The following is a 25,415-nucleotide window of genomic DNA, read 5'->3' as shown; positions in this document are numbered from 1 at the left end:
TCTCATTTAACCTGCCCTAGAATACCTGCTGTTCCAGGTTAAAACACATGGAAGAATAACATGGAGGCTGTCTGGCACTCTCCACTCACAACATCACAACCAAAATGTATCCTCCCACGAACCGACAAATAAACACTGAGCCAACAGCACAAGTGGAGCTACAGACACCTTTGCAGTTTGAGACAGGAAGCAAACACAAGTCTAGGAAAAAAATAAAATTCAGCAGCTTGCCCCCCTCTCTCCAGCTGGCACTACTTCAGCTTTTTGTTCTTGGTCCTCTACCATACCTCCATTTCTTTTCTCTCTCTTTGCCATCCACTAAATACATTACAGCATAAAAGACGAACACACTCACTTTTTTAAATCAGCCTGATCAAATCACAAACTAGAAGAAAGGTCATTATTATTGCTTTGTGCAAGAATAACATCTGGCAGACAGCCTCTCTATGTGGTACTTCTGGCTTGCAGCAGGGGGCAGCGGTCAGGAATTTATGTACTATTATAGGGAGTCTGACCCTTAACAACCAAGAGGCTTACAACCTAGACTTCGTCACCTTTAATACACTGTTCCCCTATTTGTACAACCTCGACTCCAGACTAATATTTGTAAAAGCCTAAAACCATTTGATCTGATCTAAAATAACAAGACACTCTCCCCTGAGGCTCAAACCAGATTTCTTGACTGTGATCAGAGGTCAAAGGTTGCACTTCACAGCTAGGTCAACAACCTTTCTGGGGATATCTTGCTTTGAATCTGTACTGGCTAGCTAACAACATCGACCGGTCTCAAGCATTTGCACAGAGGAGCTCTCAACAATAGCATGTTTAGGACTGTGTGCGTTCCTTTCCACTGGTGATGTAACCACCTGATAAGTCAGAGGACAGGTTCATGGGTAATATGTGACTAAGTGCCGCAACCGCACAGCTCAAAGACACTCTCTCACATTGTTTATTACAGTTAACACTAGCTCCCTGCTCTGGACAGTAACAGCCCTCCTAGCCTTTCCTCTACTGCATTTTTCCATTGAACCTTTCGTACGACCTAGCTGCACTATTATACTGGAAAAGAACACCCTAAACAGGCACACCCAGATTTCACAAGCCAGCACATATACCCACGTATACACCAGAACGCACTCACACACATACACACTGCCCTTCAAATAGTTTTTCGCAGCCTTTTATTTGGCAGCACGCCCGGTGGTTAGAGTGTTTCATTTTTCCCTGTGTATGGAACTGGGCAGCTGTCCAGACGCACACACAAAGAGAGCAAGGCAGAGAGAGAGAGGCAGGGGAAGGGAGAGAGAGAGATGGTAAGGGAGAGAAAGAGTGGTAGGGTAAGGGAGAGAGAGGCAGAGTATGAGAGAGAGAGAGAGAGAGAGAGACGGTAAAGGAGAGAGAGGGTTAGGGGAAGGGAGACAGAGAGAAAAGAGAGTAAGGGAAAGGGTAAGGGAAAGAGACAGAGGCAGGGTAAGGGAGAGAGAGAGAGGTGTGACAAGAGAAAAAGAGGCAGGGTAAGGGGAGGGCAGGGTAAGGGAGAGAGGGGGTGGGGGGTACCAGCAGAAAAACAAGAGAGCATTGCCTAGACCCGTTTTAAGGCTGATTTGCTCCTCTCTTTCTCTCATCTTCGCTCCTTGTCGTTGTGCCCCGTGGCCTGGTGCAGCATGCCCCCACCACCTCACCAAACTCTGTCCCTACTTTTATTTTTTCTTTTGGATCTGACCATTCTCCCCCTGTGGGAACTACACCTCCTCTGAGCTGTGCACCCCACGCTCCCATTCACAGCCTCATCTTGCCTGTGATCTGACAGTCCTACTCACACACAGCTCCTCTGCAAACAAACACTATGAATACTAACATGGCTTTGTGTCCACAGCACTCGGGCAGGAGAGGAGCGGGGTGGGGGCCTTTTGGGAAAAAAGGAGGGAAATGCAATGGTGAAAAAAGTGGTGCTGTGTTGCTCTTGTGACCACTCTGAGCCCCCCTCCCTTCCAGTCCCCCTCCCATCTCTACTCCGTGTTTCTCTCGTTCTTCCCACCAGTTCTCCCGGGAATAAAGACTTCCATTCATGTGCCTGTGGAGACCCACAGCAGGGGAGAAAAGAGGGAGGAGACGGGCTAGGAAATAAGGGGGGTTCAAGGTGGGACACTTTGGCCAGATCAAGCCCAACATTTTTACTACTTCCAGCACCTTGACACAGTGGTATGCATGTTCATTAAAACTGTTCAGTAAAGTTTGAAAACTAGTCTCCCTCCAAACTCCAAATGTTTTTTACAGAAACTCAGCTTTATGCCAGAGCTGTTCAGTAGCACATAGTCTGTGCTTTATATCCACAGCAGTAATCCTTCACATGAGAGCTCCTAAAGATAGCAGCACCCAAGAGTCTTCTTGTCACACTGTCTTTAGACACGCTCAGCCCAGGATGACTCAATCTGAACAAAAGACTGTGATTGGCTGAACTCAAGCATGTTATTACAGCGCAATGCAAGGCTTTTCAATTGCATAGTAATTATAGCTGCATTTACATGCTACACAAAGTGTACATCTAATCCCCATTATTAGGTTTAATAGTGAGAGCAGGCGTCCGAGGCAGTGTTAGAAAAGTTTGTACCGAGTGATTATTACAGCGATTATGGGGCAATTGTTTCTTTTATGGTGGCAGGTCAGCTTCCATAAAGTGTTACGCTTCTCAGTCCGTGAGCTAAATCCATACAGGCACCACAATCCTGTATAATAGCTGTAAACATGCTCTTGCATTTTGGAGTGGGCATGCAAAATTATATTTCATTATATACAAAACAAACAATACAACCCAATTCATAAATGACTGAAATGTAGAGCATATAGTGCCTTGCACACTATATGACCCAATCAAAGCTATTGTGTGCAAGAGGAAACAATTAAAAGCCAATGAGCTGCTTTTAATCCTTAGGGATAGCTTCCTGCGTGGAATGATGGGTAATTCAAGACAGAAGTTGCACTAAGATTAAACACTTCCTCTCGGGGAAACAGTGGTGTGTACGAGCAGAGCCCCCTCTTCTCTGATTAATGATTAAGAACTCCATCAAAGTGAAGCATCTGAGAGGACGTCCTACTACTGGTCCTGACCATTTAGGTAACCTGTTGTATGCAGTATCCAGTATAGTCCTATTTAAATGTTATATTTCCACATACTAGTGTTCAAAGCAGGGGAAGTAAGATTTGATTTGATATGATCATTATCATTCGATATGTTATGTATTTATCTAAATCTAGTGAACAGAGGCAGAGTGGTATGAACTTCTGCTCCTGTCTTTATTGCTGTTGTCCAAATGTCTAAACACATTATGAGTAAGGTGAAGTCTAAACGGCAGATATTGATCAATACAAATGTAGAGAATCTGTATGTTTTTGCTGTGTCTGTCACCTTTCACCCAATCATTGTTCAGGTTATTCCAAGCTTTAGGCTCACAGACGTTGCCATGCACGCAAAGAGCAGTAATCGGAGACAAATCAAAGCCAAAGGGAGCAGCTCATAAATAGTAATGAGAGTAAAATATTTAATAATATATTATATTGATTGGAGGTCAGGTTTCCATTCCTCTTGACTTAGGTTTTTGCTATAGAGGCCGTTTTGTCTGTTTACTTGAACTGGAATCACTTAAGTCAACATATTTTTCTTCTCTGAGTCCTCAGATGATCCCTACTTTCTTTCAACATGGACTGAGAGCAGCAGAGCCGTTGTAATGACATCTTCAGTGACAGGAAGAATGGGCAAAGTGAGACACAATACTCTTAACCAATCAGACTAGCCACCTCCCCTCAGGCCCCCTCCAACTAACAATGAGTCTTTGTAATAGGCTGCACTCCACTCGCGCGCAACCATGGACTCAGGAGCCGCTTAATACCAATGTGTCGGATCCCATCCCATTTGACAGGCATTCACACATCACACAAAAAAAATATTATTCAAGTAGGGCATAGCAATACAGTACCTGTGTTCGAAAACCATTATTTATACATATTTTTAGTTTTTTTTCTGAGACATTACAGTCCAGAAAAAAGTAATCACTTTCACTTTATATTGTTTTACTTGAATTTTGTTTTTGTTATGTCATTTACAAACCACTGCAATATACTGTATTTTAATAGCTATATCTCATTCCTATATTTCAGTTCAAATGTTATTTTTCTTTTGCCTTGCTTCTCCCAGGCCCAGACACATGACTAGACCCCCCCCCCCCCACGCTCCCTCATCTAGAGTGGTACCCCTCGTAGTTGTAGGTGAGAGGTCACATGGAGTGGCATTCCTCTCAGCCTGAGTGTAAGCCTCCCGAGTGTTGCTCCAAACAGAGAGGCCAAGCACAGGCAGAGCAGCAGAACAGTCCCACACTCACACAGGGCAGGTAAAAGATAAGGGGCACAGGGGGAGATGGGACGGGTGCGCTTGCTGAAATGGACCACTAAACAGAAGACCCCTAGTGGCTCTTCCATGCTCCATAACCACAGCTGTTTGTTTAGTCTAAGATGCCCCGTGGGACAGACACACAGACAGAAGGACAGACACGCATTTGTATCATTTATTCATGTGGGTATTGATATGACCAGTTTGACTACACAGCCATGCACAAAAGAAACGCTTAACAAGGCCCTCAGCTGCAACTAAAGCATATATTAGATTTGACACTTTAAAATTATTATACTTGAGAATATTTTCCCGCATCATGACAAAAACAGCATTCACACATATTTGAAAAAGACATAATTCCTTTAAAGTTGCAAAGAAAGAAAGTCTGAAGTTGTAAAGCCTATTTCTATATCTTCTTTTCTAACCTTGTATTCTAGTTATTATCTTGCAATTGTACATAATTTCTTGAGCTACATAAAAGTCTTATACTGATTACTCATATTTCTCATTAAAAATAGATCTATTATCAATTATTATCGGTGATGACCATATAAAGCCACAATAGTAATGCAAGTATATATATGCATATGAATATTTATACCTCATAGTTTTGTATGTAAAGACATTGTAGATGTAATCTCCCCCTGACTAAATAGGTTTCAGTTTTAACTGATGACATGGTTTGAATTCAATTATAGGACTGGTTAACCGCTGCTCTGTCCTCTCATTTTTCCTGCAGAGTTACCAGCACATGCATTTGCAAACCCCACAGGGCAGAGGCGTCCAGACAGCTGATGGGGCCATCAGATTTCACTGACAAACACACTTAGCCTTCAAGTGAGACACAGTGAAAGTCAATACTCTGCAACTGCTTCTACTGGGCTCCCATCATTAGTTTTACACAACACTTTGCCCCGAACATCATCTTTTTGCCCCACTGTAGCTTATCATAAACCACAGAATACTCTCCCTCAGACACAGGGACTCATGGACTGACCACAGGCCAGAGCCACAGAGCAGAACTCATCATGAGTCATGGGCATCCATTCAAACAGACTGGGCTGAGCACTGGCCCTCTTTAGATACTGCCATTCAATGAGTCACAGTTCATTACCCTGTCAACATCATCAGGAGCTATACACATATACATTATTCAATTCAAGTCATTTGCATTCACATGATGTATTTTGGAAAATGCCCAGAGCAAGTTATTAGCTTCATTACCATTTTTCAATAACATCATCAGTAAAGTATTTATCATAAATGATACTGAATATGCATTGCATGAAGGCATTCTGTTGTTACTGATTTCACATGTAAGCAGTAACTTGCACCATTTACTTGCAAATGCACAGAGAGAAGTCTAAATAATAATTTAATAGATTTCCTGGCATTAATTGGGGGTTTCTAGACTGTGCCTATGGCATTTCTTTAAGCCCAAGTAACTGCCTCAGGTCTTCATTAAAATGTACCTTTGGCTAGACGGCCTATTATGGCTTGTCCACATCTGCCTGAGGAAGACCGGCGACCTACTGGGACTGGACACAATAGTCAATGAATAGGGCTTGACCTTTGGGACAGACTGAGAAGATGCTATGTGTGTGTCTGATTGAGAAATTAGCTACACTTCTAAACAAATGGTCAGCAGCGCACACACGTACACCTCTAATCCAGCCCTGAGGGAAGAAAGCAAAGGCCAGACTGCAGTTGGTTCAACCCTGACCCGCTCACACAAACAAACAATGCACACAGAGAGAAGGACACACTGGGGCTTATACAGCTGGGCAGGACTCCAGGCTATCACGGTAAGTTTTCAGTGTCCACGGGGGTCAGAGTTCCTCTACTGGCAATTGTCCTCATTTTTATAATTGTTAATGTGCATGATCACTGAGAATGACCTTGCAGACTCATTCAGAGTGATACACTGCAGCAGCCACACAGGAGCTGATGAGAACAGTGTAAGTGTCTTGGAGTTAAGAATATTAGACCTGGCCTTCCCTGGGTCTACGGCAGAGATCAGAGGTTATGCTCGGAGTGGTCCATTTGAAAAGTGTACGCAGTGTGTATGGGGTCAGACACAGATGGACAGCTGGTGTTTGAGCGGTGCTAAATCACTCACCCCTCCCTCCCCCCTCCCCACACACAGACACACAAACACATACACACATGTCCCATCCCCCACCCGCACAAGGATACGCCCCTCAGCATTCCCACTCCTCCAGGCAGCATGCTGAGGCCACATCCAAATCAAACCTTGTTATTTTCTACCAAAATGACACAGACTAAAGACCTAGAGTGACAGTCTGATCAGGCCATATTAGAGGTGACCCTTAAAGTCATGCAAATGCATAAATCAGTGGAGGATTGCTCTCCTTGAGACGCCTGCACATACACATTCGTCTATTTTATGAGCTCATCAAGTCCCTCAGGTCACCAACGGCCATCTCAGCCAGGGATAAAACAGCTCACATCAAAAGGCTAACCATCTCACACACATGCACACACACATGCACACACACTTGGCGTTGTGACTGTGGCAGCATTAATTTTCTTGTGAATGCACTTGACAAACACATAATCATTTGTGGATGCTGCTGGGAGAATACCACGCAGGGACACACACACAGCCAGGGGGACCACTGAGCGCTGGGGCTGTCAGGACAAGATAAGTGTGCATATAGCATCACCCACTAATACACAAACACACATTAACAACAACACGCAGGCCATAGCCCAGACTCCTGGAAAAGCTCGAGCTTATCTTTTGCCACAGATAGCAAAATGGATTAAGAGGCACATTTGGCACGTCCAGAGAGCTGGACAGATAACCAGAAAAACACTCTCTAACTGCAATCACGGCTTGACATGATTTGTGTGTGTATTTGTCCGTGTGGAAGATACAGGGGCAGAAACAGTATTGTAGCCTTAGCTGGTATGCGCTCCCCAATGAGCAGCCAGTGGACCAGTCTATGCAAGAGTATATGTGTGGGCATGCATGTCTGGGGACTGATGCAGTGGTTGACCCAGGACTCAATACATTGGAAGCATGTATTCATCTTGTAAATGCACACAGCCAGCGCAGACAAAGAGGGTGTGTGAGAGGACGTCCAGCATGTGCGTGGTGTCAGCTGGAGACAGAGAGAGGAGCCCATCATATCCTCCCTGTGTGTGTCTGTCCGCCAACGCAGCATGCTGCTGAGGAACCCACTCACAGAGGCGGCAGTGAACATGAGGGATGCTCCTTTTGAAAGTGACAGCTATGATTTTAGCATCCTTCCTTTTCTATGTGACAGCGCCATGCCCCCAGGACCTTTAACATATAGATGGATCATTAGTAATCCTCAGACCCCCCCTAATCTTGATAAAGTGTTTTGTTACAATATGGATTAATTAGGTATATGAATATGTATATTTTAAGGTATTTCCCAATTCAAAATATATTGTATTTTGTTTCTGAATTGCTAATCACTATGGCAACCCTTCTAATTTTTCATTATTCTGAAACCCATAGATAATAATACATGAAACTTGTCAGTAGCCACTTTTGTAAACTTTGGAGCTCTAAGTTAGTTGTCGTACATGAAATAAAGTGTTGTTAAATATTACAATAAAAGTAAAGTATTTAAATATATGATAAGTAATGAGTCAACTTATGACATGCCCATGTATGTCACTGCTTTGTTACAACACGGCAGCTTTCTTTCCACCATTTTAGATGTTTGCCTACTTATCTGCCTCTCTATCCTTCTCTTTTTCTGTCTATTAGAGTCAAATCTCCGTCCTAATGGCCATCTATTGTATGCTGCCTCTCCCCCTTCTGCACATGCACACTCCCTCCGAGGGGCCCCTTAACCAGGCTCTCCATATGCCTGACCCCCACCTTGTCTTTCCACATCCCCCTTCTCTCTCCTCATCTCCTACTCTGTCGCTGCTGTTGTGGCGGAGGCTGCTGCCCCATGCAACCATCTGCTACAAGACAACAGAGAGGAAAACCAGTAGTGAAAAGGGATAGTGAAAAGATATAGAAGCAATACAAGATAAAACCCTAAAAATGCCCTATTGGAGGTGTGCATGGATGTACAAAAAAAAGGACAGACATCCCCCCATCCTGACCACAAAGGGAGTATTTAACCTCCACATTCGCAGACAGGAGCAGGACAGCTGAGTGGCGCTTTTAAACCCGTTCCTCTCCACTGATCCTGTCCCGTGTTACACTTGTGGGGTGGCAGGTGATGGCTGGGCTGAGGGGAGAGAGAGCTGGTTCAGGGGGATGGGGGTGTGATTGAGGGACGAAAGCTTGAAACTGATCTCAATCAACACTTACATATCCCACGCTCCCCTCCCAAAACCTCAGACCTCAATAGAGAGCAGCTTGCTGCCCCTGTCACTATGACAACCTCTGTGTCAATCAGACTGTAGCAGTGGGCTTTCACATAGGGACTGTGCCACTGATTGCCAGACATTGTATAGCAGGGTTCTGTTCCTTTTGTTGTACAAAAGACAACTACTAATTTATCTGCAAAAAGCAGGTTAAGGGTGCACCTGCCTCATGTTATATATAGACAACTTTGTCAAGATGTATATTTTAAGTCCAGGCAGCTAATCTTGTGCTAAAATTGCCCCTTTGGCAGCTTAATTACTTTACTTGGTTGGTATGGTATTGTCATTGTCAGGTAATTTTTGATCTCACTTGTAGTTATTTTCCTGTAACTTAGGTTCCCAGTCCTCAAACATTCAAGTAGCCCAAATAGTCTCTTAATTTCATGTTAAAAACATTAATTAATGATTAGAGAAAAAAAAGCCAGTGCTGGGTAGCATATCTGACTCCTGCTGAGCCTGTGGAGCTCAGAGGCATCAAGATGGCTGCCAGGTTTGGACACACACGCCGTCATGTAGGTCAACAAACACAGCAAACAGCCCATTCCCCAAAGGAGCTGTCCGTATACAGTGTGACACACTACAAGGCTGCGCAGGACTAAAGGCTGTGATAGAGGGGGGCGAGGGGCGTGACCTGCCAAAGCTGATTGCATTAGAGAAGAGGAGACAGGAAAGGTGCCAGTGTATATGACCACAAATGGAGAGGACACACACCAGCTGTCACTCGCTTATGTCAACCCTATTCTCAGCTTCTGTCCATGTGTGTGTGCTCTGTGATCTCAGCCCTCATGCTCTCAGTTACACCGCAAACTTTGACCCCACGATGTGTAACCATGCAGGAACAAGGCTTCTGTTCAGTCATTTTAATAGAAGCAGACTAATACCAACGCTCTGTTTATCTTTCTCTGACATAAATGGCAGAATTTTATTATCGGCTCATACTGTCTTAGTTTTCACACCCACTAGTCCCACTGTTGGAAATTGGTACTAAAAGGTGTATTAAACACAGCAGTGTGCTGATTGGGTGACAGAGAATGATCACCTTCTCACTAGGGTATCCACAGTGACTGTCACTATAAGCCTACACAACAGCAGCAGCAAAACAAGCCATATTGGTGACTGCCATCGCAAATAAATTAAACACTGAAATACACACATAAAGCAGAAGTGAGCCATATGACAATGTACCCTTTTACGGGGCGGTCCTTTCTCTTCATCCTTAGAGGCCCGTGCCCCTGCTCCAGATGTTCGTCCCTGTCGCCCACTCCTGCCCTCTCCCACTGGAGGCCTGATGGTCATCCTGATCTCCGGGGGACAAATATAGTTCTCCAGGTTCTTTGGAGGCTTCTTGGTTCTCTTGGTGGTCTGAATCTTTAACTTTAAACTTCCTTCTTGGAAACTGGCCTCCTTGATGGAGAACTCCTGCTCCTCCAGGCCCTCGCCCTGCTCCTCTAGGCCCTCCCCTTCACTGATTGCACCATTAATCGCATCATCACGACGCAACAAACCAACAGCTCCTTCCTGGTTGTTTTCATTTGGACCCAGCCTTCCTCCTTGTAACTCCGCCTCTTTGGGTCGGGCCAAGCCAACCGGGTCCCGTGGCTCCATCCACTCTCTGGCCAGACCCACGAGGAGGGAAACCTGGGGCAAATAGAGGAAGTCTATGGGGGTGACCCGTTGTGTGAGTCAGCTACTGGGGTTGTGTTGATGGTCCCACAGGAACACAGCAAAGCCAGGGAGAGTCTGCAAAGATGTAGGAGAAAATAAGATTAAACGTCTTTGCAACATGTCGGCAAACACACCAACACTGTCCTCAGCATCTGAAGTACAGTCATTACAGATCACTGCAAAAATAATAGTCACACACACGTGACAAACACAACAAATGTGTATTATTGACCAGAAGAGTTACAGCACAAGTGATTCAAACAGAGACAAGGGAGAAAAAAAAGTATAGAAATAAAATGTGTGGTTTTGCTGTCGTATTTTTGTGCAAGAGATTCAGAAATAGATTCAGTTTGCATAGAATACCATCAGTGATTTAAACAGATTCAGTGATGGGATTCTATGCAAACAGAGGACATTGCTGATTGATCCTTGATTAATGGCCAACATTAGGAAATGGATTGCCCAAAGTGATGGTAGAAACAGACACATTATTGCACATTTTTAAGAATAAAATGATTTTAACAAGATTTTTCTGAAGTTAACTTTCTTGTTTTGGAAAGAGTCTGAAAGTTGATTTTTGAAAGACTGAAAAAGAGGCTAATTTTGTGTGTTCAGCAGGGGGCGGGGAATAGTGCAGGGGAAAGGAGAAGGCAGGGGAGAAAAATGGAGGGAAGGAATCTAAATTCTTTCCCCAGATGTGGTTTACGAGCTGCTCTGGAAAAAAAAAAAAAAAACACCATCTGAAATGTTTTACACACGCATGCAGTAGCATCGCTATACACAAAATACATAAAATACATACATAAATAGGTACACATGTAAGTGATAATGTTGCTGTCAGATTTCACCTCCTCTCTCTCCCTTCCCCACCACTTTGCAACGGCAACATTTGTGTGGCAGTTATTTCTCAGAGGATTCAGCTTTTCTATTTTGGACCATTGCACATGCCAGGCAGCGCGGTTATATATGACCGACTCAGACAGAAAAGCCATCAAGTTACACTATGCTCCTAACACGCTGCTGCACAGACAGAAAGCTACCAAAACAAACAGTGGGCTACACTTCTCAATGCAGCTCCAGGGAATCCCATCAGTCAATATGACACAAGACATGACTGAGCTGGAAGTGGGGAATGCTGTCCTACATTCTGAGCTCTGACTGACACTGTTTACACTGATGTCAACCCTGGCTAGACCTCCTCCTCCAGACCTGATGATGGCTCCCACAGACGGGCAATGACCTGAGTCCACCGCAGCTTTAAAACACTAACGCTCTGCACACAGTCCCAGGTACCAGCTCACACCATGCACTGATCCCTATTGTAATATACAACACTTTGAACACCAAATGCTTACAGCAATGAATGAGCATAATCCACCACAGCATTTCATCAAAGCCATTGTGACAGTAAAGTAAAAAATATACAGTTATGTATAATGATAATAATAATAATAATAATATCAGACATATAGCACTTTTTAATAGATATGAGACAGCTCTTTTTAGTGCTGTCTCACATGAACAAGACAGCAACTGTCTTTAGTGTAACCTATAAGAACCTTTCCTTATATAAAAAGATAAAGGGAGAAGTGAAATTCTTACAGCCAAATCAGATTTTCAATACAATTTAGAGAAACTTTTACATTTCAAAATAAATGGGTCTTACTTCAGTCAATCTCATCCTTCGTCATCTAAACCCTCAGACATTCAGGTAATGTCCATAGCGAAAACCCACTCGTCCAAGTAGCTTCTTCAGTTCTGATGCAGCTCTGATAAGGTACTATCTTAAATCTCTCTATATTCTCACAATCATTATTATTATGTGTGTCTTTTCTCTGTCCGGATTAGTATAAATTGTCTAACTTGTGAAATGTAAGAAATCCTGGCTATAGTTCAACAGTTACTGGTGTTGAAGCTTGTCATATATTGTGGTCGTTCAAAAGCTCTCTTGATCCATTTCCTATTCCCAAATGTCATGTCGATGACTCGCCCTTATGGCATGTGTGAAAACCTCCCTGTCTGTCATGTGACCAGCGACAATGACAGGAAAAAGAGACAGCTGCCAGAGCCAACAGTGCACACATATCAAGAACCGACTTATCTGAAGAACCTCACCTCCACTCTGCTTTGTCTGTCTCTGCCTTGACTCTATATGACAACTTAATATTATCTTACTATTGGAGTTTCCTCTACCATAGACAGGTCATGACTACAGCCCCTCTCGACTCAGTATAAGCTGTGTAAGTGCTCTGTGTCAGTGCTGTATGTTCCTGGCAGACAGTTGGAGTTTATGTAAGTCTGACCCCTCTCTGGGCCTCTCCAGCCTGGCTAAAGCCCCACTGTCTCCTCTCTCTTTTAAAACTCGCACACCTTCAAGTGTGAGACTGCAAGATGACTGTGAAAACCCAATGCATAGACAGTCTTTTCATGTTGCCAAAGCTGCTTTTGAATACCATAAAGACATTCATTCCACTTGTTCAACTGAAAGAACATACATGGCATATCACAACATTTAAACAATGACTTATTGTTGTAATTGAGTCATATCAAGGGTGAAAACACAAAGATGAAGGTAAACAGTGGTGGAAAGTGTGAGGGCCATGAGAGAGAAGGAGGAGGAGATGGCAGAGAAGAAACAGAGCCTTTTAAGGTTGCATACCCAGCAGCCTGTTGCCTGAGGTGGACTCTCAAAGAGCTGCTACATGTGGACAGATGTGCAGACAACACAAAAAATACAAGACAACCTATATAAACACTAAAATCTTCACCTCATCCATTGAGAGATCTGACCAGTGCCTTGGCGGTGGTCGAGATTTTTAATGTTTTAATGTTTGTTTATCTTTTTAAACCAGTATTAAGTTGTTCAGTGGGCTTAAACTATATTCACATAACTTTTGCACGTATTTTAGGCTTTGCTGCTTAAAGATGCTCTGTGTAACCTTTCTGGTAAGAAGTCCTTTAGCTAGTTTCCATAGAAATATGCTTTGCCTGGAATGTTCCATGGTGTGATATGAAACATATCTATCTTGAATTAAATGAATTATAGGTGTTTTTATTACATTCTTACTGTGAGCGGGAGTGCTTCTCCAAAGATTGGACCTGGTGGTTCCAACTGCTTGCCTCCATGGAGATAGAAAAGTTTAATCTCATACTGTGGAACATTCCAGACAACATCTCACAGAGACAAGTAGCTGTAGCTAAAAGTTCCACAGTACACCTTTAAAACTATGTGAAGAGCCTCTCAGACTTACACTGCTTTAACGAGGTAGATTCAAAAGGGATTTCTCTAGACATGTAAAATCCACTGGCCACAGAGGGCTGTCAAACTGGAAAGCTTTTAGTCCTTGTGTTTTGACAATGCCCCTCTGCGCCTATTGTGATCATAATGACTGTTATTATTATGTGTATTAGCATAGAACACACCTGTGATGGGGGGCAGCGTACACATTTAAGGACACTCATGCAAGCAGATGCCATGTGTGTGCTGAGACTGTAATGTAAAATGATGGACTGGGAGCTATGTGCACCTCTGAGTGAGCCATATGCCAGACAGCACTCAAACCACCAAACTACCCCGCACATAGAGATGAATATTAAACCATTTTACTGCTGCAGAATCCACAAAATGGCTGTCAGCAAAAAAAAGAAAGAAAAAAAAGCTCCCCAACTGTCTTCCTCCTTCCCCACACCTCACCAACCTCTGTTCCCCCTCCCTCCCCTGTGTACTCTGCCAAAAGGTGCTCCAGAGCTGATACTCTGTTAAGAGAGCCTGCCAACAGTTAGATTTGTCCTTGGATCTCATTCACATTCCCTCCTCCTTCTCTGTGTGATCCTGTTTCAACCCCAGCTATCCCATCCACGGAAAAAGAGGGGGATACACCTAATCAATTTCTCATGCTTTAATTTAAAAGGTGGTACGGAGATCTAATTTCCTAATAGGAGGTTTATTAGCCCGCTGAATAATTTTTTGCCGCTGGAGTTTCGACTCCTAGGAACCTGTTAACAAGACAAGATCGATGGTTCCATACCGTTTGAATCACCTCAATTATCTCCCAGAAGCACTTATCGAACACAGTCAGTCAATCCTTTCGCAATAGCCTCTTATAGTATTTGTTTTGTTACACATTTACAATTCCAGGGATGACTTTACAACACTAAATCATCCAATTTTGTATGTAGAAGTCCCAGTCTACATTCAATCACAGCTACTTTCGTCAACATGTCATGGGCACATACCTTGCCATCCCAGCTTTCCACAGTGTTGCGGGCACAAGTGATTAATACATTGCCAACAGCCACAGTGGAGAGGTAGTTATGGCATCCAGTAACCAATGGTATGCAAGAGGGGGCATGGATGTTATGTGATTCAAATGCAGTGTGATAGAGAAAACATGGGAAAACATGACACAGGTGTGGATTTCAACAGATACTTACAATAGCACTAGCAAAACCAAACTTATGACCAAGTAATAGCAAAGCAAGTACACATGCCAAACAACAGAACTACTGATCCAATACTGGTATTTGCACTACTGATGATGGAGAAGTAGTAGCCACACATTTGGTGCAAGAGAGAAGAAAACAGTGCAGGAGCAGCTCCATCAGTAGATACTTGTAGTGTGTACTAGTGGGCACTGCATCCTATTGACCTCATTAGATATTTTATTACATTAACAAGGTAATAGCGTGTAAACAGCGAAAAAAAACAGACAGAAGAAAGTCTTGCATGTGTCTAGTTCATATTTTTGTCATGAGTCTACAAACGTGGTAATGAAACAATCACTGGAGCTAATAAAATGGTACGTGCGTAGCAGTAAAGCTTGTGGCATGCGTAAAAGGGCAAGCTCTATCCACAGATCACAATATGGCCCAGACACATAGAGTGAAATGATTCAGGTGAGGAATGTGGGCATTGGAGCAGTACTACTTACCCATGTTCAATGTTGTCACACACTCGGCTCGTACGTGTAAATATTTTATCAAGATCATTTACAATCCATTTAGCCACATTTTACACCAGCGACAGATGAGATGACACTCTCCCGGGGAGCTGTCAAACGGTGCCACGATATATGGAGATTGGAAATATGTGTAAAATGGCGTCAGCGGTTTATTTGGGAAAGAAAAAGGAGGCAAAGCTGGATCTCGCAGGCAGCGTGATGTCAAAAACAAGGTAGAAGCACGCAAGGGGAAAATCCACTTGGAAAACTTGGTCCTTCTGTCCAATGGTCGGTATCTTTTCAAAGCTCTTGTTAGTTGCTGGCTGGTGGCTCACACTGTGCCCCCGATGCCGCGCAATACAGCTGGTCAGTCAGGAAACTGCGCAGCACAGAGATCCCGAGCAAATCCGCTACACGGTGGCGAAAGGAGGAGGAGTGGGGCTATTACTGCAGTCAAAACAAGGACGCATCCGACTACAAGACAAGATCCAGCGGGGAAATGTCAGCAGCAGGAGCGCGCGTTGGGCTTTAGGTCCACAGGGAGACGGACGTATTGGTGTAGGATCCCCCTCTCTCTCTCTCCGCCTGTGTGTCTCTCCACTTCTCAGCGCGGCGAATGTCAGGTCCCGGAGCCTGCTGTCTGGTAATGATCTCACCCCGCAGACTGAGCGCTTGTGGCCGACCCGAGCAGCACTAGAGAGGAGAGGAGGAGCGACACCGCCTCCACCTGGCAGCGCGTCTCCATAGCCATATGGGAGCTTACTACAGTAATTATGAACCATCTATTTCAATTTCATTATCACCGTTACTTCACTAAGTAATGTGTCAAATTTATTGATTATGATAAAGAATATGATTTGTGTTTCAAAAATGATTCTATTAGGCTGTATTATTCAGTTTTGATAAATCCACATCTTGAGCAATTTAAGCCATTAGATTGTGCAGTGTGACCCTGTAACCCTGAGTAGATGGTGTATGTAGATCACATAGGCTATTGATTATTAAACATTTATAGGCTACTTCATATCACTTACAGGCTAAATATGCTAATCACTTTCAGCAAATTAATATTGCATGAATTCTTCAAACAGGATAGAACAAACTCTATTGATATTTATGATACTATGTGCATATGAATAATGTTACATCTCTTGCTTGTAGTAAGGAAACAGATCTCTATATGAGTGAGTGAGTGAGGCCTGAGTAACAGCAGGTTAAGTGTAGGTGTGACCTGGTGCTTTCCCACTGGTCAGATTATTCATAGAGTGTGAAACCAGAGAAACATATCATCAATGGGCGACCGTATCATTGCTGAATACAGTATATCCCTATGCCTTCATGCAAACTGTGACCTTCCTTCTATCTAAACCTGATTTAACATTAACAAGAGATGCAAATGATGTCAGGGTGACCTTTCTCTTGTGCTGTTCCAGGGCTTCCAGCTGCTCCCTAGTGTCTAACTGTAGGCACCCACTGGGAGACACTGTAATAATTTGCTCTCCCACATGTAACCAGTACTTTTTAAAATACACTGTTTTTGTTTTTGCTCCCCCCGCTGTGGCACACCGTCTAGTCTCACAAATCAACAGTGTGTGTTTGCTCGAGCTGGGCTGTGAGTCAATTTTATCGGCCATGTTTTCACTGCCACAGCAAATCTTTTTTTCTACTATCATTTCTCCTCTAGTGTCAACAGCAATCCTTCATAGTACTTTGATTTTACTGTGTGTGATGCCCTGTAATAAGCCATGGAGTACCACTCATATAATATAGACTCAATATTTCTTAATGTTTTTTGATGTATTGTTTTTTTTTTTATGCTGTTTATGTTTTAATATTGGCCCCTTACAATTATAAGATTCCATCAAAGTTTTTGTAGAAATTGAGTTTTTCATTTTTGTTCCTGAAACCTTTTGTAAACATATTTAGACTTTGTACAGTCTCCCAATTTCTTAATTTCATTTGAAGTAGTCAGAACTTTAAACCTCAGTATCTCAAAACTACCAAGATCACAGATACAATATAGATAGAGATTTTCATGAACAATTTGATCTTTCTAAATAACATAAACAGATTCTTTCCCCCTCACACATATAGGACTACACATTTGATGTACTCTTCTCTCCAGGGACTATTGAGGTAAAGACCACATGTACTTTGCACTTTGCATAATAATTACATGGTAAAAGCAGCAGACATTTTAAAACACTGAATAATAATCCTGTGTCATGTGTGCAAGTTTATTGATTTGGGATGTGTGCAAGAATACAAAGAGACCCCTGAGAGTGAGGTTTCAACAGCTGCTCCCCTACAACCAATCAATCGCAGTCTATCTGTAAACATTACACACACACACACACATGCATACACAGACACACACACACGCACGCACAACAGATACCAACCACGTTCTCCTCTTCTGTTGCCATGGATACCAGATACCGGCAGCCAAGAGGGAGCAGTTTTCCAGCTTAAACTGTAAATATTGAATTATGATGGAATGGGAGACAGATCTAAATATCTCCATAATCCTCTCATCTCTAGTCACCGCTACAAGAAATCCACCGCATCATTCGTGTTCATCAAGTTACTACATAAAAAAAAAATCAATTGTGGCATTTACTTAAGTCTCTCTCTCTCTCTCTATTACAGAGTGCCCTAGTTTCTTCACCTGCCAATAAATGCTTGCTCATGAATGATACAAGAAACACACTGTCAAATACTTGCAAATATGTTTCACCACTATACTCCAAACAATTCCTTATTTAACACCGACAGTCACTCTGATTGGATCCCTCTTTTTATCAAAGCTTGGGACTGGTAAGAAAAACATAAGCTGTGTTCACACTTTGGGATATATTGTATTGGGACTAAAGCCGGATCCAAACTAGGACTAAACCAAGACTAAAACTGGACTAGAACAGGACCAAATCAGCTCTATCTGGACTAAATCTGGACCAAATCTGCACCAAATTTGGACCAAATCAACACCAAACCAGCACCAAACCAGGACCAGTTTATACACATTTTTAACAAGTTTACATAAATGTAGAGATTTATGTTATAGTTAATCATATACATATGTTATTAGAACAGTTGGACAAGTATATTTCAAATAAGATACTGGAATAGTGCAAGCAGGAGGGAGAAAAAAAAGCATAGATAGTAGTAATATATGTACATTCAGAATATAGTCACATATAGCTACTTGGACTGCTGTTTTGTATGAGCACTTAAGATGCACAGTAACCTTGGGGTGACATTGTAGGGAGAAGAGAATCACGTTTAATCAATGAAGGGCTTTTCTCCAGGAGTCCACTAATCTCACAGGGCAGGGGAGGGTTCATCAGAGCTGAGAGACCCCTGGGAGTATCCGGGCTAATGAGGTTAGCACACACAGTAAGGGAGACACACTTAGATTGGTGTGTAACAGCAACACAAGACAGTGAACATGCTTTAAGTGTATGTTACTGAACGCTTAGTGAGAGCTGCTTACACATAGATGGATGCAAGAGGAGAGGGCCCACGCTGATGGAAGGGGGAGTTAATGGGACGTGTGACAAGGTTGATTACTGGGGCTGCAGTGATCGGCCCGGGTTAATGAAGTAAATGACTTCTTGGATAACACAGCACGGAGGTGATCTTCAGCTCCTCACACACTCTAGATAAACTATAAATCGCCAGGTCTTTCAACTCATTTACCTCACAGTGATGACCAGTTTAAATGGTCTTTGGTCTTGCGAGCGCAGGATTAGGTTACGTTTTGAAAAGAACAACAAAAAGACTTATTTCACTTGAAGGACGTGCAGGTGAGTGTGACGTTCTTCGAGATAGTATCAGTTATGAAATTAAACCAGTAGAGATCATACAGTTTCAGAACATTTTTGATTCATTACATTGGGCGATGTAGACCAAAACCAGATTTTAAGTAAGACAGGAAAAGAATAAACCAGAGAACTGAGAAATGAAAGACACCTTTTTAACCTCATACACTGAAAGAGGCTGTTCAGGAGTCGATCAAAACCAATCCATAGTCATAGCTTTAATAGGTCAACTCTGTAGTGAGTGAGGTGTTTCTGTCATGAATATGTTAGGCTTCTATGTTCCATGTTTTGTTTAATTACTTAAATCTAAAAGAGTAGGTTAACTCGAGAGCCTGAAACAAATTTGTCAACATCAGTTACTGGATGTTGTTACAGATTGCCCAGTATCCTCACAAAGATCCTCCTAATTGTTTTTCATCACTGTCTATTTGGTCTTATGATCATGCTGTACAAATGCAACCAGATTGAGTTAGTCTGGAATGTACATAATGAAAGTACCTAGTGGCAGTAAATAGGCTACAACCTCTATGTCTGATCATAATCTGTGGCTCTCACGTAAGACAGAAAATTTGCTTGACTTAAACACTGAACAACAAGCTATACTGAAACAAAAATAAAAATCCAATTATAGTGTTTTGTCTTATAAGAGAAAACTGTTTATGTGATTGCAATCGCACCTCAGCCAGAGCCAGAGAAGTTCACACATTTTAAATTTACTGTTCATGTATTTTGTGTATAACAGTCCTTCACAAAATTACAGTATTCATTTGTGGTGGTTTTGTCTAATCTTCACACCTCAGATATCCACCCGAACACATCCTGTTGTGTTCTAACTGTGCATGTGGTCAAATGCAGCTGTGTTTATTCAGTCTGAGCAGTGACAGAAAAACCCCCTGAACAGAAAGTCCTCCCCATCAGCGGACACGTATAGCAGGTGCATGATACAGCAATGACCTGCCTGTGCTGAATCATTTTGTCAATGTGGATGGGGAGTAAAGGGTTACAAATGATTGACTTACATTTTATCATGACATATCAATATTTAAATATCACACATTAAATCTAATGATATAATTAATGATTCAATTAACAACTGAATAATTTATGGGCATTTGTTTAAAAAAAAGAAAAAGTTTTGTCATGCAATATTCTTTAAAAAATCATCTGTTATCTGAACAAATTGTGATGCTCAACAGTTGTAAATGAATAGGATTTGGAAACTTTGCAGTATAGAGATCATGTAAATCAAAATGTGTGTAAGATATGAAACAAAACACCAAGACTGTTGTTAAAACCACATAATGGCAGTCATGGGTGAGATGTACAAGATTTTTGCAGTATAAGCAAACAGTTTGTTCAATGCGTGTACTGTTTTTGTAATTAAGAGAAAAAAAATCAGCACTACGATTGTTATCAGTAAAATCAATACTCGAACATGTTTACCTTGTATTCGAGAACACAGTCAATACTACCATAAAAGTTATAAACTTGTGTCTAAATTGTATGATCTAAATGATTATGCCGTGTATTAGAAATCCAATGTGTGGCCTATGTAGCCTATTAGCCACCTGGTCTGCACTTGTTTACAGTAGACCATGTGAATAGTCTCCCATTTGAAGTTCTTCCCTGTGGCAGGATGTGGTTGTGCGAACCGTCCTTGCACAAAAACACCCACTTCCTATGATTTTGATAAACAGCACTGCGGTTTCACCCCAGAAAGCACACACTGGGTTGACAGCATTGCCATCTGGTAATGTGACATATATTAGCTTGTATAAACTATCAAATACATGCATTTCTTGTGATTTTATTGTAGGTGGGTGTGTAGACTTCTATCTTTGACATGAAAAGACAGTATTTTCTCTTGTCTTCATGGTTGCTTGGACACATACGGTCCTGTCAGTCTGTGAGCTGTCAGGGTGCAGGGTGCATGCTTTCTGAAAGGAGAATAAGAGGGGTGTATTAGGCCTGCTTATCCTTCACAGTTCTCTTGTCAAGCTAAAAGTGGGACCGAAAGTCACTGGTGTGTAAGTCTGTGTGTGTGAGTGTGATACTGGGGGCGTAGTGGGTCAGAGGAGAGGAGCCATGCCTAATCCAGTGGGATGTGGGGTATGCCGTGTATGGAGATGCGATGTAAAGATGTGCTCAACAGTGCATGGATCACAAAATCTCCCTAACTGACAGCAGGGAGTCCCAGTAGTCAGGCAAGTGTCAGACTCACTCCAAAAGATATTTCTAACAAAAGAAAAAAAAAAAAAGTTTTCAGTGGCTGTAGATAGAAAAAAACTCTGCCCAATATTGAAACACTGAAGTGCACAAAGCAAACAATCTAATATGATACTACTGACCCACATCAGATTAATCAACTTGTAATTAATGGTATTGAACCAAGTAGCCCAGTAGATGGCAGTATTGGTTAATATGAGAAACAATAACCCGGAAAAAGTAATGAAGGACCTTTAACAAAACCGGAAAGAAAGAGCAGAGAGAAGCTGCTAGCATGGCTCTGGATGTGAAATCTAGAGCCAAGAGGTATGAGAAGCTGGACTTTCTCGGAGAGGGTCAGGTGAGCTAATATCAATGAACGAACAATGACCGAAAATATGCAGATACAACATGATATGATTTCTCGAGCGTTTTCTGGCAGTGTGCCATGAGCATGCCATAATGCTAATGCTAATGCTAATGCTAAGTGTTAGCTGGTTGTCAGTGTCAACAAAGCGTTGCTCATCATGATCTTGCATCTCTCTCTCTCTCCTTTAGTTTGCCACAGTTTACAAAGCCAGAGACAAAGTTACTGACACAATCGTTGCCATTAAAAAGGTACAAAAAAAATAACCTTGTTTGGCTAATGTTAAAACTGAACACTTTTGTAAACATTTGAAGCATTGTTCTTTGTGTTGCTGTACAGATAAAAGTAGGTCACAGGACTGAGGCTAAAGATGGTAACTCTCACACTTTTTAAAATCACATTTGAGATGCAGGTTCAAGTCACACCCGCATGTTCATGTCATTTGCAGGAATCAACAGGACTGCCCTACGAGAGATTAAACTACTGCAGGAGCTGCATCATCAAAATATTATTGGGGTAAATGATGTACATGACACATTTGTTTTTTATTGTTTATCTGTTTTATTTAAAGTAAATATACTATGTGTTTAGATAATGAAAGTACTCTGAAATGTTTTCTGTTTCAGTTGTTGGATGCCTTTGGTCACAAATCAAATATCAGTCTTGTATTTGATTTCATGGAGACAGACCTAGAGGTAAAATGTCATTATAAAGGTTCTATTGTATGTTTTCTGCCTGTTGTATTTTTTGTTAAATGTGTCTAAAGCTGTCGATGCATAGAAAATGCCACTAGAATTTTGCACCCATAATAAATTGATATTCTATTAGTTGCATAGAAACCTAATACAAAATTGTTAGATTAACTGTACTTTTTTTAAGAGAATTTAATTACCTAATGTAGTGCACTAAAAAATACAGACTTAATGTGTTGTCTTTTAGGTTATTATAAAAGACACCAGCTTGGTCCTGACTCCAGCCAACATCAAAGCATACATCCTCATGACACTTCAGGGACTAGAGTACATGCATCATCACTGGGTCCTTCACAGAGTAAGACTCTTAAATTCTATATTAATTTAAATGTTCACATAACAGAAAATCATGATTTTTTTTCTGTTTGTGTAGGATCTAAAGCCCAATAATTTGTTGTTGGATGGAAATGGAGTGTTGAAGTTGGCTGACTTTGGTTTGGCCAAATCCTTTGGCAGTCCAAACAGAATCTACACACATCAAGTTGTTACCAGGTCACTATAACAAAAATATGCATTAATTATATTATAATCACACATTTTATTTATTTATAAATCTATAAATAAAACTGGTTGATGCCCTTAAATACCAGTGACTGTTAAAGCTTATTGTTTTATGTTATTGTATAGTTTTTTTATGGTGATGTAAATATTTTTCCAGGTGGTATCGATCACCTGAGCTCCTGTTTGGGGCTAGAATGTATGGTGTGGGTGTTGACATGTGGGCTGTGGGCTGTATATTGGCAGAGTTACTACTTCGGGTAATTAAGTGACTTCATATTCACACAGAACCTTTTGATGTTCTCATTATATTTATGCTGACTAGACTTTATTTATGTGAATATAGATACCATTTCTCGCGGGAGACTCTGATCTCGACCAATTAACGAAGATCTTTGAGGCTCTTGGCACTCCCACAGAAGAGACATGGCCTGTCAGATTATTATATTTCATTTTGTACATTTTGTTAAATCATTCCTGCTTGCATGCTTATGTATCATATCTTTCGACAGGGAATGACTTGCCTTCCAGATTATGTGTGCTTTAAAATATTTCCTGGTACACCGCTTGAACACATATTCAGTGCTGCTGGAGATGACCTACTTGAACTGTTACAAGGCTTGTTTACATTTAATCCATCAACAAGGACAACAGCCACACAGGTAATCTTATTTGCTCTTGTTAAATGCGATAAATATTTTTCATCACAGTGCTTACCATACATAATGTGAATCTGATAATCCATTTACTTACTCTCTGCTGTCCCATAGGCTTTGAAAATGAGATACTTCAGTAATCGGCCTGGTCCTACACCAGGTCCTCAACTCCCAAGACCAAATTGCTCAGCAGAAGCCTTGAGGGAAAAGGAAACAGTTGGACTCAAGAGGAAAATTGTTGGTTTAGAGACAAGTAATTATTTATCATGGTTACTAATCAGCATCTACTTTTGTATAGAGTGGATCCTCCTTTGGATGGTTGGGTCAAGTCCTTGGAGTCTACAGAGCTTCTCATTACTACAGTGGGCTCTTTGGTTTACTCCCACTTGATATTTTATTAGAATTATTGGTGATTCTAAATTGCAGACAAGTATGAGAGTAAATAGTGAGTAGTGTTTACACTGAAGCCCAAGCTTTTATAATCCCTGATGTGATAAACCAGAGGAAAATAATTATTAATTCTCCCCACTGTCTTTATATATTGTGTTAAAAGGTTTGCATGTTGGTTTAAGTAGCTAGCTTTTATGTCTGTGTCACACATGTTTGAGGCTGAAATGAAAGAAGCTGGAAGTTTTAAGACATTCCACATTGACCTAACTAACATTTAGCATGTAGTGAATGTAGGCCTGCCTGTCTCTTTTCATGGCTGCACCCCAGTCTATAAATCCACATCACTGCTCGAGGGAAGCTTGTAATTCAGAGGGTGTTGGCTGCACAATTTGAGAATATCATGAAGTTAGAGCACATGGATACTCTTTAGTGGTGAGGTGTGTTGTACTGAACTAGGCCCCTGGTGTGACTGGGAGATTCTAAGGGTTTTACTTTGTGGTCTGGAAAATATTGAGTTCTCTGTTTAGTGTAATGTGCAAGCTATAAATTGCACCATATGATTAAACTATTTCTTGCTCACTTTGTATAGTATAACGAAACTTGCACTCACTAATGTTATGTCTTTTACAGCTGCAATGAAGAAGAAGTTGATTTTTTCACCAGAATGAATTCCATCAATCGGATGTGGACTTTGAACCTCTCAGAAGAACTGCACTGTCCATTACTCATTGTTGTCCACCTACCTGATGTATGTGAACAGGCCCTGCTGCTGCTGGCCAGTGCCTGAAAAGACTGTGGTTAGTTCTTTCATTTCATCAAAGGCCCCGCTCTGGACGTCTTCTAAATACTTCTATTGAAGTGACAAAAACCAGGCACAAAATAAATACATGCATTTTTGTATTTTTTTGTAAAAGACATGGCATGCAATGTAATGCTTTTTGGTGGTTTATGTGGTAAAATCTAAAGCCAAGGGTTTAGATTCTTCTCCAGGTTCTTCTCTCAAGGGTTTGAGGATCTGACTCAAAACTGTCCAAACCCAGTGCTTAAGGCAACCAGCCAAAATATCATCTACCTCTATAGAAGCTACAAGTATGACTTATTTGGTTAAATGGGAAAAGAACAGTAAGGACAAACGGATACATTAAAGGGTCTTACTTGACATCACGTGATTATTTAGTCTACTCAATGTAATCTCGAACAATAAAAAATCACTTTCCACAAACCCTATCCGGTTCTATTTGGTAATTTATTGTAGGCTATTAGTTGCTTTCCATAAAGTATGTAGTATGTATAGTGCTGTAGTAGCTTTATGGCTTTTGTTGTTGCTGATGAGCGGTGGGAGGAGAAAGTGGGG

The 25,415-nt window shown here is 41.6% G+C and overlaps 2 protein-coding genes across 2 annotated transcripts in view; one reads left to right on the top strand and one right to left on the bottom strand.

Annotated features, from left to right (window-relative positions):
- Window positions 1–16,049, bottom strand: part of setbp1 (SET binding protein 1) — a 28,166-nt gene extending 12,117 nt beyond the window's left edge. The window contains exons 1-2 of the mRNA XM_033973421.2: window positions 15,364–16,049; window positions 9,953–10,507 (exon numbers count right to left, since the gene is read on the bottom strand). Coding sequence (XP_033829312.1) covers window positions 9,953–10,372 — 420 coding nt within the window. The 5' untranslated portion in view covers window positions 10,373–10,507; window positions 15,364–16,049. The remainder of the gene's footprint in view (window positions 1–9,952; window positions 10,508–15,363) is intronic.
- A 5,600-nt stretch (window positions 16,050–21,649) lies between these two features.
- Window positions 21,650–25,287, top strand: cdk7 (cyclin-dependent kinase 7). The gene is made up of 12 exons (XM_033972299.2): window positions 21,650–21,759; window positions 21,957–22,016; window positions 22,105–22,138; window positions 22,214–22,281; window positions 22,392–22,460; window positions 22,705–22,815; window positions 22,891–23,009; window positions 23,176–23,275; window positions 23,362–23,448; window positions 23,528–23,677; window positions 23,786–23,924; window positions 24,692–25,287. Exons 1-12 carry the CDS (start codon window positions 21,694–21,696, stop codon window positions 24,727–24,729), a joined length of 1,041 nt encoding a protein of 346 aa, XP_033828190.1. The 5' UTR covers window positions 21,650–21,693; the 3' UTR covers window positions 24,730–25,287.
- Window positions 25,288–25,415: the final 128 nt, after the last annotated feature.

Source organism: Periophthalmus magnuspinnatus, chromosome 9 (genome assembly GCF_009829125.3).
Source record: "Periophthalmus magnuspinnatus isolate fPerMag1 chromosome 9, fPerMag1.2.pri, whole genome shotgun sequence".
NCBI lineage: Eukaryota > Metazoa > Chordata > Actinopteri > Gobiiformes > Gobiidae > Periophthalmus > Periophthalmus magnuspinnatus.
This window is presented reverse-complemented; position numbering and strand designations above follow the sequence as displayed.